General features: G+C 35.7%; 1 protein-coding gene across 5 annotated transcripts in view; it reads right to left on the minus strand.

Moving 5' to 3' along the window:
• LOC132393496 (bromodomain and WD repeat-containing protein 1-like) overlaps positions 1–15,877 on the minus strand; it is a 158,105-nt gene that overhangs the window by 128,199 nt on the left and 14,029 nt on the right. For all 5 annotated transcript variants that reach the window (XM_059968828.1, XM_059968825.1, XM_059968826.1 and 2 more), the window contains 4 exons: positions 15,739–15,837; positions 15,492–15,652; positions 3,038–3,259; positions 1,968–2,068 (listed from right to left, as the gene is read on the minus strand). In XM_059968828.1, the coding sequence (XP_059824811.1) occupies positions 1,968–2,068; positions 3,038–3,259; positions 15,492–15,652; positions 15,739–15,837 (583 nt within the window). The remainder of the gene's footprint in view (positions 1–1,967; positions 2,069–3,037; positions 3,260–15,491; positions 15,653–15,738; positions 15,838–15,877) is intronic.

Raw genomic sequence — 15,877 nt, forward strand, 5'->3', positions numbered from 1 at the left:
TGTTTACAGGAGGGACAGAACTGGCAGCTCAATACTCTGGGGTTCCATTGCTTTAGATGTGGCAGAGCTGAGGGATTAAAGTGGGAGGGGTGGCGTTACTAGTCATGGCAGTGCCTCATCAGTAGAGACTGGAGAATTCATCTAATGAGGCATCATGGATGTAACTGAGAAATAAGAAAGGTATGACCACGTTAATGGGGCTATACTACAGACCACCCAACAGTCTTACGGTCTTAGAAGAATACATTTGTAAAGAGATCACAGCTTGTTGCAAGAAACATAAGGTAGCTATAGTAGCTGGCAGCCCTCTCCAATCCTGTGCATTGAAGTCTCAAGTCAGAGGTGGTGATGCAGCCAGTCAGAATGCTCTGAACAAGATCACAACAAAGTCTCATTCTCAACATCTCATGCACAATATGGGATTTGAATTTGCCTTTTCCACAACATCTACATTCTGCAGATGAGCAACAATGCATAAAAAACCGTAATTTTTTAAAGTATCAGCTTGTGGATATTAATACAGCTAATGAAATTAATGAATTAAAACCAAACTGGTGACAGCATTGTTTTAATAGTGATGAGACTATTACTAAAATCTTTAGGAAAGGAAACCTACTGAACAAACATGGTCTGACATGATTCATTTCTGTAGATTTTGAATTGAATGTCTTTTGAAAAGCCAGCAATCTACTCATTTGCATCAAACCACTACAAAGAAAATGACATCAAGGTTAAATGAACTGGATTACCCTGCATCAACCTTGGCATTCCTTTCAAACACGACAGATGATATATTTAGCAACATTTCAGCTGGAACTTGTTTCCTTGAAACAAAACATCATGAGGACATTTGATAGAGATTTTGATGTCTTGATGCATTTAATCAAGTAAAGGAAACTTAATTGTAATAGATAGCTCAAGGACCAGAAAGGCAGAGGTTAAAATTTAAGCAAATAAAAATCAACAAGGGGAAAATGCAAGAAAAATATTTAAAGAGTGATTAGGATCTGGAATTTATCCCCTGCACAGGAGGTAAAAATAAGATTGGATCCTTAAAGGAAATTGAATATATAATTAGGAATGTACAGAGCTACAGGGAAAAGAATGGAGAAGCAGGTTGGTTGGATTGTTCCATCTGGAAGTGGCAAAGATTCAATAGAGAATAGCCCTCTACTGTGCCTACTATTGTACAATTCTATCAGAGTTTCACATATGCAGCATTACATAAAATCATATGACAGCATTAACCAATCAGAACTATTCTTTTTTTAGGATCTGTAACTATACAATGTCTCTTATTCATTGAGACTAAAAACATTTCAAGTGCTCAAACAGCTGCTGCAATGTTTTTCAGATCAAGAATCATTGACCCATTATTGGTTAAATTTGGCATGTGAAAATTTCACCATGCCTGCAAGAACATAGTGCTTCTCAATCATTTGATGTGTTCATGCTCATATATTGTAATTTCAATTATAACCCTAAATTAATCTGCTAAATCCAGAGAGCAAGGCATTTGTAACCAATTGAGAAAATAATTCTGTATCGAATTGACCATGAATAAACATTTCCGTTCACTGTAATTGCTTCCTTGAAATCTTTTTGTCATTCTTACTTTTTGACTATTGTCATGCTTCCAATGATATGGTACAATAATATTTCACATTTATTGTTTGAGAATGAAATTATTTTCGGGAAGCGAGAAATCATTTTCAAAGTGGAAAAAAAATCAATTTTATTTCCTTTGTCATTTCAGAATATTTATTCTGACTGACATTGAAGGTTTTATAAATAATGGTCACTATTACTCTTTGAAAATATTACAAATGTGGTAGTGCATACAAATATCAGCAAAGACTAAATAAATATTTTTAAATGAACTGGTAAATTATTAAACCAAGATTATAATTATCCCAATTTACAAAATAGCCACTTTATGTCATTGATCAATACTTAGTAAAACTTACTTAAACTTTAGTGTATCTGAATCCCACTGCCAAAAACACACACTCCCATCAGATCCTGTAGAGGCCATGTACCGGACTGAGCCTTTACTCATTGGACCAAACTGGAAAATTGTAGAAAGCAGCAACATGCATAAAACACAAGGACTATTGTAAATAGTTCAATCATATTTACATAATAGCAGCAAAAATAGATGAATCACATTCTTTGCTTTAATGCAGCTGCAACAAATTAAAAACTTAAATTTTAAATGACAAAACCTCATTAATAATACTGAATCTCTATTTACTAATTTATTTTGACATTAGTATGTGTAAAGTAGTTGAATCAACATTTATCTGTGTTCCGGGCACTCACACATCATGTACAATATTTATGTTTAGATGGTGGCCAAAACTGAAATTTCAAAAATATAATTGGAGCACTCAATGGCATCTAACCCCAATGTCTATCCAGACAACCTTTCCAACTGGATTTTTAATGCCAAATTCTGAATTCCAGTAACTTTGCCCGAATTGCATCGTCAATTTGAGATGCTGATACAAAAATGACTGGACAACCATTTAAAAAATATGTTGAAAAACACAATAACTGATCAGATTGTAAAATAACTTCCAATTTGTATCAGCATGCCGCTTTTCTCCCCCAATAAGAATATACTGCAATTATATATATCAAAGTATTTGAGTATCACGTTACAACAACCAGTTCACATAATGAAAGAGCAAGACTTTTACATACCTACATTCAATTACAGAAAGTTTTTTTTAGAACCCTTTGCAGTTAATTATTTTTCTGAACTAATTTATATGAAACTAAATGGTAGAAGCCTAATTTTTAAAGTAAGTACATAATTCTGTTCCATGCAAGCTCTTTCAGAGCTAACTTGCTGAAATCATTGTTTTTAAGTTCAGGGTTATGCAGAAGAAATTTAAGTAATTTTGTTGTCATCAGAATGAAATCCTTAAAAAGTCACCATATGAAAACTGGTAGAATCAAGAGCAAACCTACTGATTACGATTTTAAATATAGTATTTACAATTTCATAAACTTTACATATTTTTAATATTACCTGCAAAGAAGTAATGGATCCTGTGTGTCCTTGTAGCACAGCTACTGGAGCGCATGTTCTCAAGCACCAGATGCGAATTAGCTTATCACAACTGCCAGCAGCTAACATAGAGTTCTCGTAATTCACAGCCATATCAGAAATTTCAGTAGAGTGGCCACGCAAGGTGGAGAGTAATCGACCAGTGTGTGTGGCCCAGATCTTTACGAGACAATCATCAGAGCCCTGGAACATAATTATTAACGCGTTGCTGAACAACTTTCTTAATTCTATAGAGCCTTTAAACCCCCATTTACCTCACTTAATTTTCCACTCCTCTAATTTAACCTAACCTTATGTGGTGCAAGCTACCATGGTAACTCACATGTAGAATTTGCCACATCATTATGTGAGAGCTTAAAATTAATTTGATAGACTTATTCTGCCTATAATTGAAGCTCAAATCAAACTGATTCACAAAACATTTGATGGTACAACTTGTACACAAATCCTACTAAGATGAAATGACAATGATAAAGCTTTTGAGATGCAAGATGCATAAAATCTATAGATTTATTTTGTCACAAACAGCTACAGCAGAAATTGACAAAACATGCCAATCACCAAAGATGGAGTTGATGTGACTGAATTTAAGAATAGAATTAATTTCAATGTTCATTTTAGATTTTCAACCCTTCTATTCACAAGATACAGCATATCATCCCTTCGAAATATGATGCAAACTATTGGGATCAAAAGCTGACAAATCCCAGACATAACTGCCTGTTTTCCTGGGTTTGAAAAGACATAGTTCCAGAGATAGTGGATGGACAGAGTCAAAGACTTACAGCATTGAATTGAATTGAATTGAATGATCTTTACTGTCATTATACATAGGTAAAATGAAACTCTGTTTGGCTTCCTCTCAGGCAATTAAATAAAGCAGCAGATAAAAACAAAACAGTAATAGAAAAACAGTATTAAATAGATAAGTAGCAGAAAATAAGTTGCAGCAGCACCAGAATATCACAGTAGTGCACAAAGTGCCGTTAGTGCAAGTATTTGAGTCCTTGTGGGTGCTCACGGTTTCAGTCATTGTTCTGTGGGAGTGGTGTATTGGAGGCCACAGCTCTGGGGTAGAAGCTGTTCCTCATTCTATATGTTCTGGTTTTTAGTGTCCTGAACCTTTTGCTGGACTGCCGTGGGTCAAACAAGGAGTGGCTGGGGTGTGTGGTGTCTCTGGTTATGCTGATTGCTTTCCTCCTGAGTCTGCTGGAATAGATGGTGTCCAATCCTGGGAGCTCCATCCTGACAATTCGCTGGGCCGCCTTCACCACGCGATACAGGTCTTGTCGCTCAGCGGCTGTGCAGCTGGCACACCACACAGTGGCACTGTTGGTCAGGATGGTTTCAGTTGTGCTTCTGTAGAAGTTAAGCAACAGCTTTTGTGGGAGTTTGGCCTGTTTCAGCTTTCTGAGGAAGAAGAGTCTTTGTTGTGATTTTTTACAAGCACCGAGGTGTTGTTGGTCCATGTCAGCAAGGTGTTGGTGGTCCACGTCAGCGAGGTGTTGGTGGTCCATGTCAGCTGTTTTGACAACATAACTCCAAGGAACTTCAGGTTTTCCACACTTTCCACTACCTCTCCATGTATATGGGGGGGGGGGGGGGGGAATGTACTCTCTCCTTTGATCTCCTGAAGTTAATGATCATCTCTTTTGTTTTAGAAGTGTTAAGGACCAGGTTGTTGTCCTTACACCACTCCATCAGATGATCCACCTCATTCGAGATCAGGCCAACCACTGTGGTATTGACCGCAAATTTAATTATGGAGTTGGAGGTACAGATGGGGGTGCAGTCATGTGTGAAGACTGTACAGAGCATAGGGCTCAGCACACAGCCCTGCGGGGTGCCTATTTTTAAGATGAGAATGGTGGAGGTGTGCTTACCAACTCTGACTTGCTGTGGTCGGTCTGTGAGGAAGTCCATGACTCATGAGCACAGGCAGGAACCAAGTCCAAGAGTGCTCAGTTTGCTGACCAGTTTATGGGGGATGACTGTGTTAAATGCAGAACTGAAATCCACAAATAACATCCTCATGTAACTGTTCAGTTCCTCAAAGTGAGTCACAGCAATATGGAGGGCTGTTGTGATTGCATCCTCCGTGGAGCGGTTTGCCCGGTAGGCAAACTGGTGTTTGTCCAGATCAGGTGGGATTCTAGCCTTAATGTGTGAGAGCAGAAGTCTCTCAAAGCACTTCATGGCTATGGATGGGTGTCAGTGGTACAGGGCAATAGTCATTCAGATACTTCACAGCTGATTTTTTTGGGCACTGGGATGATGGTAGAGGTTTTAATGGATGTTGGAACAATAACTCGCTGCAATGAGAGGTTAAATATACTTGTAATCATCTCAGCAAGCTGTTCAGCATATGCTTTTGGTACCCAGCCAAGCACTCCATCTGGGCCAGCTACCTTACTCGCATTCACTTTCCTCAGGGTGGATCTCACCTGATGTTGCTTAAGGGCCAGTGTGGACATCATACAGCAGGAAACATGCACTTTGGTCCAAATGGTCCATAGAGACCAAGATTCCCATTTAAGAATGCCCATTTGCCCATGTTTTCTCTAAACCTTTCCTAACCGTATACTTTTTACACATGTTGTTTATGTACCTGCCTCAATGATTCTTACTGGCAGCTCATTCTAATATAATGACTACTCTCTTGGTGAAAAAGGTGCCCCTCAGGTTCTATTAAACCAAACACCTTTCTCCTTAAATCTATGCCTTCTAGTACTGATTCCCCAACTCTAGGGGGAAAAAAAGTGCACATTCACCACATGTCCCTCATGATATCTACCTCTGTGAGATCACTCCTCATACTCCTTTGCTCCAGAGGAAGAATCTCAGTCTACTCAATCTCCCTCTGTAATTCAGTCCCTCAAGTCCTGGTAACATCCTTTACGGGTAGCATAAATATTTCCACTAATATTGGAAAGATTTCAGAGGAATAGAAAACATTAATGATGATACCACTATTCAATAAAGGAAGGTGAAAGATGCCAGAAAATTATAGGCAACAATTGTCAAGAGACTGTTGGACAATATGGGGATGCTTAGCAGGACTTTTGATGCCAACTAAACAATGCCAACATAGTTTTGTGAAAATCGCCTAACAAATTTAGCGAATGTAACTAACAGTAGGTAAAGAAAATGTCAATGGACAAAATAGATTTCTGAGGCACGTTTGATAAGGTGTCGCTTAGAAACCTCAAAATAAGGACATGAAGTATTGGTCCAAGAAGTCAACTGTTGTACTCTTTTCCACAGATGCTGCCTCGACTGCTGAGTTCCTCCAGCATTTCAGTGTGTTGCTTAGATTTCAAGCATCTGCAAATTTCTCATGTTTGTGACACAAGGTTGAAATGAATGTGCACATTTCTAATCAGCAGACTGGAATAAGCAGGGTGCCTTGGAGTGCAGGGATCCCTCTATTTTAGTGACTCGGATAAAGTAACCAAGTGTAGTATTTCCAAGGATGCTGACAGAGGAGGAAAACAAATTGCGAGAAGGACGACAACTGACCAAGATTCCTCAATCTAACTTCTGAGTTGAGGATCAAACTTTCAAAAAAGTTTGCAAAAATGAAGGGCGATCTAATTGAAACATACAACATACAAATGAGAGCAAGACAGGGTATGTTCGTGGTTTTGAAAAGAGGTGTTTACACTAGCAGGAGTCTCTCAAATGACAGACATTTTTAAGATAAGGTCTTCTCACAGAGGGTAGCAAATTTCTGGAATATACCCCAGAGAACTGCAAGTCACTAAAAGGGGATCTGTTACAGAACAGGAGTTGAGCCTTGGGGTAGCAGTCATGATCATATGAAATGGCAGCCAAACTTGGAGGGGCTCAATAGCCTATCCTGTTCACATTTTCTTGTGTGCCTACAAAAGGATATTGACATTTTCAGTCAATTATGAGAAAAGATAGCAGCTGGAGTACAGGCTGAAGCATGGGAATACCTGCTTTAATAGGAGAAACAGAAAAACACATTGAATGATGTGAGCTACACCATTATATATGACCCACATGCCATTTTTCTGAAACAGGAATGTTATCTGCAGGAACAACAAATGATTAAGACAGCAAGGTACAGTGATGCTATATAGTTTGTGAACACTGCAGAATTTTCTCTATTTCTGCATAAATATGACCTAAAATGTGATCAGATAGTCGCACAAATCCAAAAACTAGATAAAGAGAACCCAATTAAATAACACTAAAACATCATTTGTCATTCATTTATTGAGAAAAATTATTCAATATTACATGCATTTGCTGGGAAAAGTATGCAAACCTTTACTTTCCATAACTGCTGTGACCCCTTGTACAGTAATAACTTCAACCAAACGTTTTTAATAACTGTTGATCAGTCCCACACATTGGCTTAGAGGTATTTTAGACCATTTCTCCTTACAAAACTGCTTCAATTGGATATTGGTGGGTTTCCTTGCATGAACTGCTTGCTTCAGGACTTCCACAACATTCCTATAAGATTATGGTCAGGATTTTGACTCGGCCATCCCAAAACATGAATTTTCCTGCTTTTAAACCATTCTGTTGTTGACTTACTTTTGTCTTTTGGATCACTGTCTTGTTGCATTATCCAACTTCCATTAAGCTTCAGATGATGGACTGCTACCCTGACATTATCCTGTAAAATGTCTTGATATAATTTTGAATTCATTGTTCTCTCAACGATTGCAAGCTATCCAGGCCCTGAGGCAGCAAAGCAGCCCCATACCATGATGCTCCTTCCAACATGCTTCACAGTTGGGATGAGGTTTGGGTGTTGGTGTCCAGTGCCTTTTTTCCGCCAAAGATAGCAATGTGCATTCTTCTGCCATAAAGTTCAACTTTTGTCTCATCTGTTCACTGAACATTATCCCAGAAGCACCACTGAAGAACATCTGAGGGGTGTTTTACAATCTTGAGACGTACAGAAATGATTTTTTTTTGGAGAGCAGTGGTTTCCACCAAGGTGTCCTTCTTATTCAATGTTTTTCTTATAGTGGACACATGAACAGAGATTTCTGCAGGTCTTTTGCTGTTACCTTTGGGTTCGTTTTCATCCCCTTCAGTATTGCATGTTGTGCTCTTGGTGTGATCTTTGCAGGATGCCCACTCCTAGGGAGAGTAGCACAGTACTGAGTTTCCTCCATTTGTAGACAATTTCTCTTACTGTGGACTGATGAACACTCAGATCTTTAGAAATGTTTTTGTAGCCTTTTCCAGCTCGACCCATCTCTACAATTCTTCTTCCAAGGTCCTCTAAAAGTTGCTTTGATCTAAGCATGGTGCATATAAACAGATTTTTCCTGAGAAGAGCAAGCTCTGTCAGTAACCTGATTTTGTGTGCCTTTTTTATAGGTCATCTCCACAACCCACATCTCACTGATTGGAGCAACAGGCTCCAAATTACTTTTGTAGAAGGCATTACCCCAGGGGTTCATATACTTTCCCCAACAATACATGTAATATTAGTATTTTTTCTCAACAAATAAATATGTTTTTTGCATTTTATAATTTAATTGGGTTTTCTTTATCTAGTTTTAGAACTTACACGAAGATCTGATCACATTTTAGGTCATACTTATGCAGAAATAGAAAATTCTACAGGGGAGACATTGTGACTGCTTCTGTCTGTCAATGGAGTAGCACTAATTCTGTGCTGCTCTTAGTTCTCTCTCCCTCCCCCCCAGCTTAAATTTTGGATTTAAAGTTTTTAATTGCTGATTCTTGAAGGGGAGTAATATGTCTACGTCTACAAGAAGTGGGAAGAATCCGCATGACAAAGGTAATGGGAAAGGAAAGATCTGATGAAATGCCAGCATGGGCTGAAGATATCGTTCGTACACTGAGATCAATTCAAGATCAGAAAAAAGGAATTAAAGATCAACGGCGGGGTGGGGGGTGGGGGTTGGGAGAGACGAGACCAACAGAGCGGCTCATGGCTTCACATCTATCTTAGTTTGCTTGCCTTTGTTTCGGGCTTTTGGGAGGGTGGGTGGGTTTAGAGTTAGGAGTTTTTTTCCTTGGGTGGTTCCAGAGCAAGTGTGTTTTCTATATGGCTGTATTCTTCATCACCGCCATCTTTGATAATCCCATATTGGTATGTGTTCTGCGCATGTATAAAGTAAATTGGAATAAAATTATAGTATGGCAGTTAAACAGATTAATGTAATAAGTTGGAATGTACGTGGTTGGAATCATCCTATTAAACGAAAAAAGACTTTAAATTATTAATCAATTCCAACCTGATATAATTTTTGCTCAGTTGACGCATATCAGGGCGGGAGATCAAAACAGATTTTGATCTGGTGGAATGAAATACAACTCCATGGTACTTCTCAAAGCAAAACTAAGGGCGTGTCTATCTTTATTAAATCTAATATATTTACTCAAGAGGATACTGAATCAGATTCTAATGGTAGATTTTTAATTGTTAAAGGAGTGATTTATAATAGAAAGGTTGTTTTGGTTAATTTGTATGGTCCTAATTTAGATAATCCTTATTTTTTCAAAAAAAGTATTTACTTTACTGCCAGATTTAAATGAGCATATGTTGATAATGGATGGGGATCTTATTTGTTGTTTAAATTGCATGATTGACAAAAACTCAACTAATCAGCAACTTCCAAATCGTTCTGTGTCAGTTATTAACTCCTTTTTGACCGATTTTGAGTTGATCGAATTATGGAGGCAGTTACACCCTGATCAGAGAATATTCCTTTTTTTTCACGTTTATAAAAAATATTTGAGGGTTGATTATATTATAGTTGATCCCCATTTTTTGCCTAATGTTAAAAACTGTGAATATGATGCTATTGCTATATTTGATCATGCACCTTTGAGTTTTCCTTTGAATTTGACGATGTCATTTTTGGCTGTCCACCATGGCGCATGCCTCAGACTTTACTGCAAAACTCTGACTTTATCAGTTTTATTGAAAGCCAGATAAGAATTTTTTTTTAATGATATAGGAGGTATGTCTAAATTAATTATATGGGATACATTCAAAGCATTTTCAACTAAACTTAAAAAACAGACTAAAGCAGAATTAGATAAAATTTCGGAACAAATTAAAGATTTAGATAATATCTATGCAACTTCCCCTAATATTGACTTATTTAAAAGGGTGGAACTTCAAATACAAATACTTTATTGTCACCAAACAATTGATACTAGAGCATACAATCATCAAAGTGATTTGTTTCTGCGCTTCACACTCCCTGAAGTACAAATCGAAGTAAATATAATAAAAATTTAAATTATAAATCATAATTAGAAAATAGAGAAGGGAAGGTACTGTAATGCAAGTCAGGACCAGATATTTGGAAGTTACGGCCCAGATCCGGGTCAGGATCTGTTCAGCAGTCTTATCACAGTTGGAAAGAAGCTGTTCCCAAATCTGGCCTTACGTATCTTCATGCTCCTAAACTTTCTCAATCACAATATAACTTATTATTAACTCATCCAATTGAAGGTTATCTACTTAAGTTAAAGAGCCAATTTTATATGTTTGGAGATAAAAATTATAAACTACTTGCATCTCAATTAAAATCAGCTGGAGCCAAGAGGCAAATTTTGAAAATTAAAGTAAAGATGGTACCCTGGCTCGGGATTATGAAGAAATTAATAAGATTTTTCAAGATTTTTACACTGAACTTTATAAATCTCAATGTCCAGTAGACTCTTCTGAAATGAATTTTTTTTTAATGAAAGATTTTCCTAAAATTTCTGCTGAGGATCAAAAAACTCTTGATGCCCAAATTACTGAATCCGAAATCCATAAAGCTATTTTTTCAATGCAATCTTGTAAGGCCCCAGGACTTGATGGTTATCCTGTAGAATTTTATAAAAAATTTGGAAAATTGCTTTCTCCATATATGTTGGAGATGTTAAAGATTCTTTTGTGAAAAGTGATTTACCCTCTACTTTTTAATGAAGCTTCAATTTCTTTAATTCTCAAAAAGGATAAAGATCCTACTGATTGTGCCTCATACAGACCAATTTCATTATTGAATGTTGATGCTAAGATTCTCTCAAAGATTATGGCCGATTGGTTGGAGAGTATTTTGGGTAAAATTATTTTTAAAGATCAAGCAGGCTTTATAAAGGGTCGCTAACCTTTCTCAAATGTTCGGAGATTATTTAAGATTATTTATTTGTTTTCTTCTAAAACTCCACAGTGCGTTATATCTTTGGATGCTGAAAAAGCATTTGATCGAGTCAAATGGAAATATTTATTTAATGTTTTAGAAAAATTTGGTTTTGGTATTAATTTCAATAATTGGATTAAAATGATATATAAAGCTCCTATTGCTACTGTTGTCATTAATAACTGTAGGTCTCCTTGTTTTCAGCTATCATGGGGGACAAGGTTGTCAAGCTATCAAGGTTGTCAAGCTATCAAGGTTGTCCATTAAATCTTCTGTTATTTAGCTTAATATTAGAACCCCTTGCTATTGTTCTTCGTGAAGCCAAAAATATTCATGGGATTTTTGTGAATGAAACCATGCACAACATCTCTCTTTACGCTGATGATTTATTGGTATATATACCTAAGCCTGAAGAATCTATTCCTGCTTTGCTAAAATTATTTGACAAATTTGGAGACTTTTCAGGATATAAAATAAATTTTAGTAGAAGTGAATTACTTCTTTTAAATGAATGTCTCTATATATGATAATATTCTTTTTAAAGTTACGGATTCTTTTAGATATTTAGGTGTTATAATTACTAAAAAATAAGGATCTTTATAAAGCCAATTTTCCTCCTTTAGTGGACTCTATGAAGTATTCCTTTAGTAGATGGAACCCACTTACATTTTTACTTGTTGGTCGTATTCCTGTAGTTAAAATGATGGTTTTACCAAAATTTTTATATTTATTTCAAAATATTCCTGTTTTTTTGACTAAGATGTTTTTTGATTGGATTGATTCTATTATTCTATCTTTTATTTGAGATAATAAAAGACCAAGAATTGGTAAATGTCATTTGCAAAAGTTGAAAAAGGACAGAGGTCTTGCTTTGCCTAACCTAAGAATGTATTATTGGGCTGTTAATTTACTGTACATGTCCTTTTGGTTATATTGGGGTGATAGGAATGATCAGCCAATTTGGGTAGACCTGGAACTGACAGTTGTGAAACAGTTTTATTTAACTTGGTTATTAGGAGTTGCTCTACCTATACAATTAGATAAAGTTGCCAATTTAAACCTATATCTTGTGGTTAAGCACTCTTTACAAATTTGGCTCCAGTTCCGCAATTTTAACTTCTTAAAATTTAAACTTTGTAGTATAATTTATTTTAATTACTTTTTTAAACCTTCTTGGAGTGATCCAATTTTTTTACACTTTAGAAAAATAAAGTTATTAATTCTTTTTTGGATTTATTTAAAGAAGGCAGATTGATGTCTTTTGAACAATTAATCGATAAGTATTCTCTCTCATATTCACATTGTTTTTTTACAATATCAAGTTAGACTTTTTTACAAAAATATTTAAGAAATTTTCCTTACATATTGGAGGGGGACTTGTTAGATACTATTATGAAAATGAATCCCTCATTGAAAGGTTTTATTGAAGAAATTATAGTTTATTATTACAATGGGATAAGCGTCCTTTACTTAAGATTAAACAGGATTGGGAGAAGGAACTCAATTTGACTTTTAAATGGGAGGATTCTGAATTTGGTCAACTCTTCTTCAATCTGTGCTAATCATTCACTGATTCAATTTAAAATTGTACATCGTTACCATTTGATGAAGGAGAGACTTTCTAAAATATTTCCCAATGTTGACAGGTATTGTGATAGATGTAAAACTGAGATAGCTACACTGACACACATGTTCTGGTCATGTTCTATATTAAAACAGTTTTGGAAGTCAGTCTTTTCGACAATTTCTAAAGCACTCAGAATCAATTTACAACCTAATAAATTGACTGTGATTTTTGGAATAATTCCTCAAAATATCCATGGTATATCTGTGTCTGACCAACATGCTATTGCATTTGTTACACTGATAGCTAGGAGGGCCATCCTGTTGAAATGGTAGGATATATCAGCTCCTACTTTGTCACAATGGTTGTCTCAAGTGATGTTGTGTCTTAACTTGGAGAAAATTAAAAGTCGAACCTTTGAAACTTTATTTGATTTTGAGAAGATATGGGCCTCATTTGCTCATTATTATCATTTCAGTTAACTGATAGTTTTCCTCCACAATCTAAATGTAAACTTGTTTTGATTTTATCTTTTTTTCTTGTTGGCAGTTTGATGTTTATTTTTTAGAAGCTTTTTGTATGACGCATGGCTCTGGGGTTGTACCTCCAATGGGTTTCTTTTTTTTCCACCTCACTTTTCGTGCTTAGTAGGGTTTTTTTTTATTAAATTCACAAAAATTTTCAATCTTTAAGATAATTTCTTCTTTTATGAAGCATTGTAAGTGTTGTTACTTTGACGTACTTGTGCTATTTTTAAATAATAATAAAAAGATTTGAAAAGAAAATTCTACAGGGTTCACGAACTTTCTAGCACCGCTGTAACAATGGCCTCATCGCAAGGTAAATAAAGAACAAATATAACAAAGATTTGCTACAACTTCATATAACCTTGGTGAATTTGCACCTGGACACTATTGCTTTGATCTTCTTATTTAAAATAGGATATAATTTGAAGCAGTTAACAAAAACCTCTACATTGACTTCTGAATGAAACTGTTAAGATGTCTGGAAATATTTAGCAAAATGGACCTACATGTTACACAAAAGAAGAAAGTGGTGATTTTATGGAAACACATTAATTATTAACTGGGAAAGGTATAGACAAGTTTGTCCCTTTAGTTGGAGGCTGGAGTAAGAGATTAAAAGTCAGGGATGCATGTTATGGGATTATATTTTTTGCAATGCCTGATGCTAAAAGGATAAGAATGAAGAATCATTAAGTACATTCAAGGCTGACAGAGATATACTTTTAGATTTCATTTTAACTAGGATAATAATGATGCCAGCCATGATTTTATGTAATGATGAAACAAACTCAAAGGTGGTCTTAGCCTACTCTTACTTCTTAAGTTATAAAATATTCACAAGACCAGCCACAGGCAGAATCATACAGCATCCAGAAATAACTTAAAATTGCAAACATGGCATCAGACAAGTAACAAAGATCTGAACTTTAAGACTGAACTAACCATAATGTAAAAAATGCACAAAGGCCACAAACAATTCTCTATAAGAAATGCAACACTGCATAACACACTTGATTTTGTTTTATACAAGCTTGTGATTAATCATGAATCACACCTACAGGTGTTTAAAAAATAATGAGTCACAACTGAAGCAAGTTATGTGTTAATTTAATAAACTGAAACACATGCTTAGCCATTTATCCTAATCAAAAACCTAACAATTATTACACTTAAACATTTACTTTTAAGAAAAACCTTGAAAACTTAAGCTACAAGAAAATAAGAAACTTTGCACTAATAGTTGTAATACAAATGAACATCTTAAAAAGCAAAAATAGCCATTTTAAGTATTTAATCTCATCATTCAATGCTTATGACCAGCAAACTGAAATATTAGTTTGATTGAAATATTATCATGGTCAACAACCATGTGTTGTCAAAAATAGCATTGTCTCAAGAAAGTGGCATCTATCACTAAGGACCCTCACCATCTGGAAGATACCCTTTATTCATTATTAGCATTAGGGAGGAGATACGGAAGCCTGATGACCCACACTCAATGATTCAGAAACAACTTGTTCTCCTTCAGATTTCTCAAAAGTCCATGAACACTACTCTCATTGTTTGTTTTGTTTTACACTATTTGTTTGCAATTTAAAGAAATTTGACATCTTTGCACTATACTGCTACCACAAAACAACAAATTTCACATTATACAAATCAGTGATACTAAATGTGATTGTGGTTTTTAAGTGACATTTAAAATATTGATCACATGTATTATTCCTTTATTAAGTCATTTAAACCCAATCTTAGGTTTTGATAAACAAAAACTACAGAAGCCAAAAATACAGAACAGAGGGAGAAAAATGGAAAAGCTCAACAGATCAGGCAGCACCTGCTAGAGAGTATTAAACATTTTGATAACTTCAAAAGAGAAAAAAATATTTGCCCTTCCATTTCGGAGAATAAAGATGTTAAAAGATCTTTGTTGATGATGCTCACTTATTTATTGCAGAAATACAATTCCATATACATCTGTTACCCAAGTATTCGTCTACACAAGCATTCCAGAATATGCTTTTCCTTCTATCTGAAAACAACTGGCCTCACAGTTCAAAAATTGAATTTAGCTCGCTGATATGCCATACTATTTGGAAAAAATATCTCTATTCAGTGCACAAATTCAGAGCAAAGCTCAAAATAAGCTGACACAGAATACTTACAGTAAAAATCCTGTGACCTGTGCGATCAAAAGCAACACAATACACAGAAGACAGATGTCCAAGAATCCTCCGATGCATCTTTATATGCTGAAAGGTGCTGGTTGGAAAAATTGAACTAAAACGTCCATATCCTGTCAACTGTCTGCCACGGACAATTTCCACTGAAATCAGAAGTTTGAACCAGAGTGAATATTCTGAGAAATTCCAATCAAATATACTTTCAAAACTAAACCAATTTCACACTTACCCACGCTAGGTGGTTTCCCATAACAAACAGGCATTTCAGGTGGTCTCCCTCTGTGAAGAGATGCAAAAGCTGTGCCTCTCCATACTACCTGTTTGGAATCTTAAAACAAGAAAGTTACATCATTAATCAATCTATCCAA

Source organism: Hypanus sabinus, chromosome 4 (genome assembly GCF_030144855.1).
Source record: "Hypanus sabinus isolate sHypSab1 chromosome 4, sHypSab1.hap1, whole genome shotgun sequence".
In the NCBI taxonomy this organism is placed as follows: Eukaryota; Metazoa; Chordata; class Chondrichthyes; order Myliobatiformes; family Dasyatidae; genus Hypanus; species Hypanus sabinus.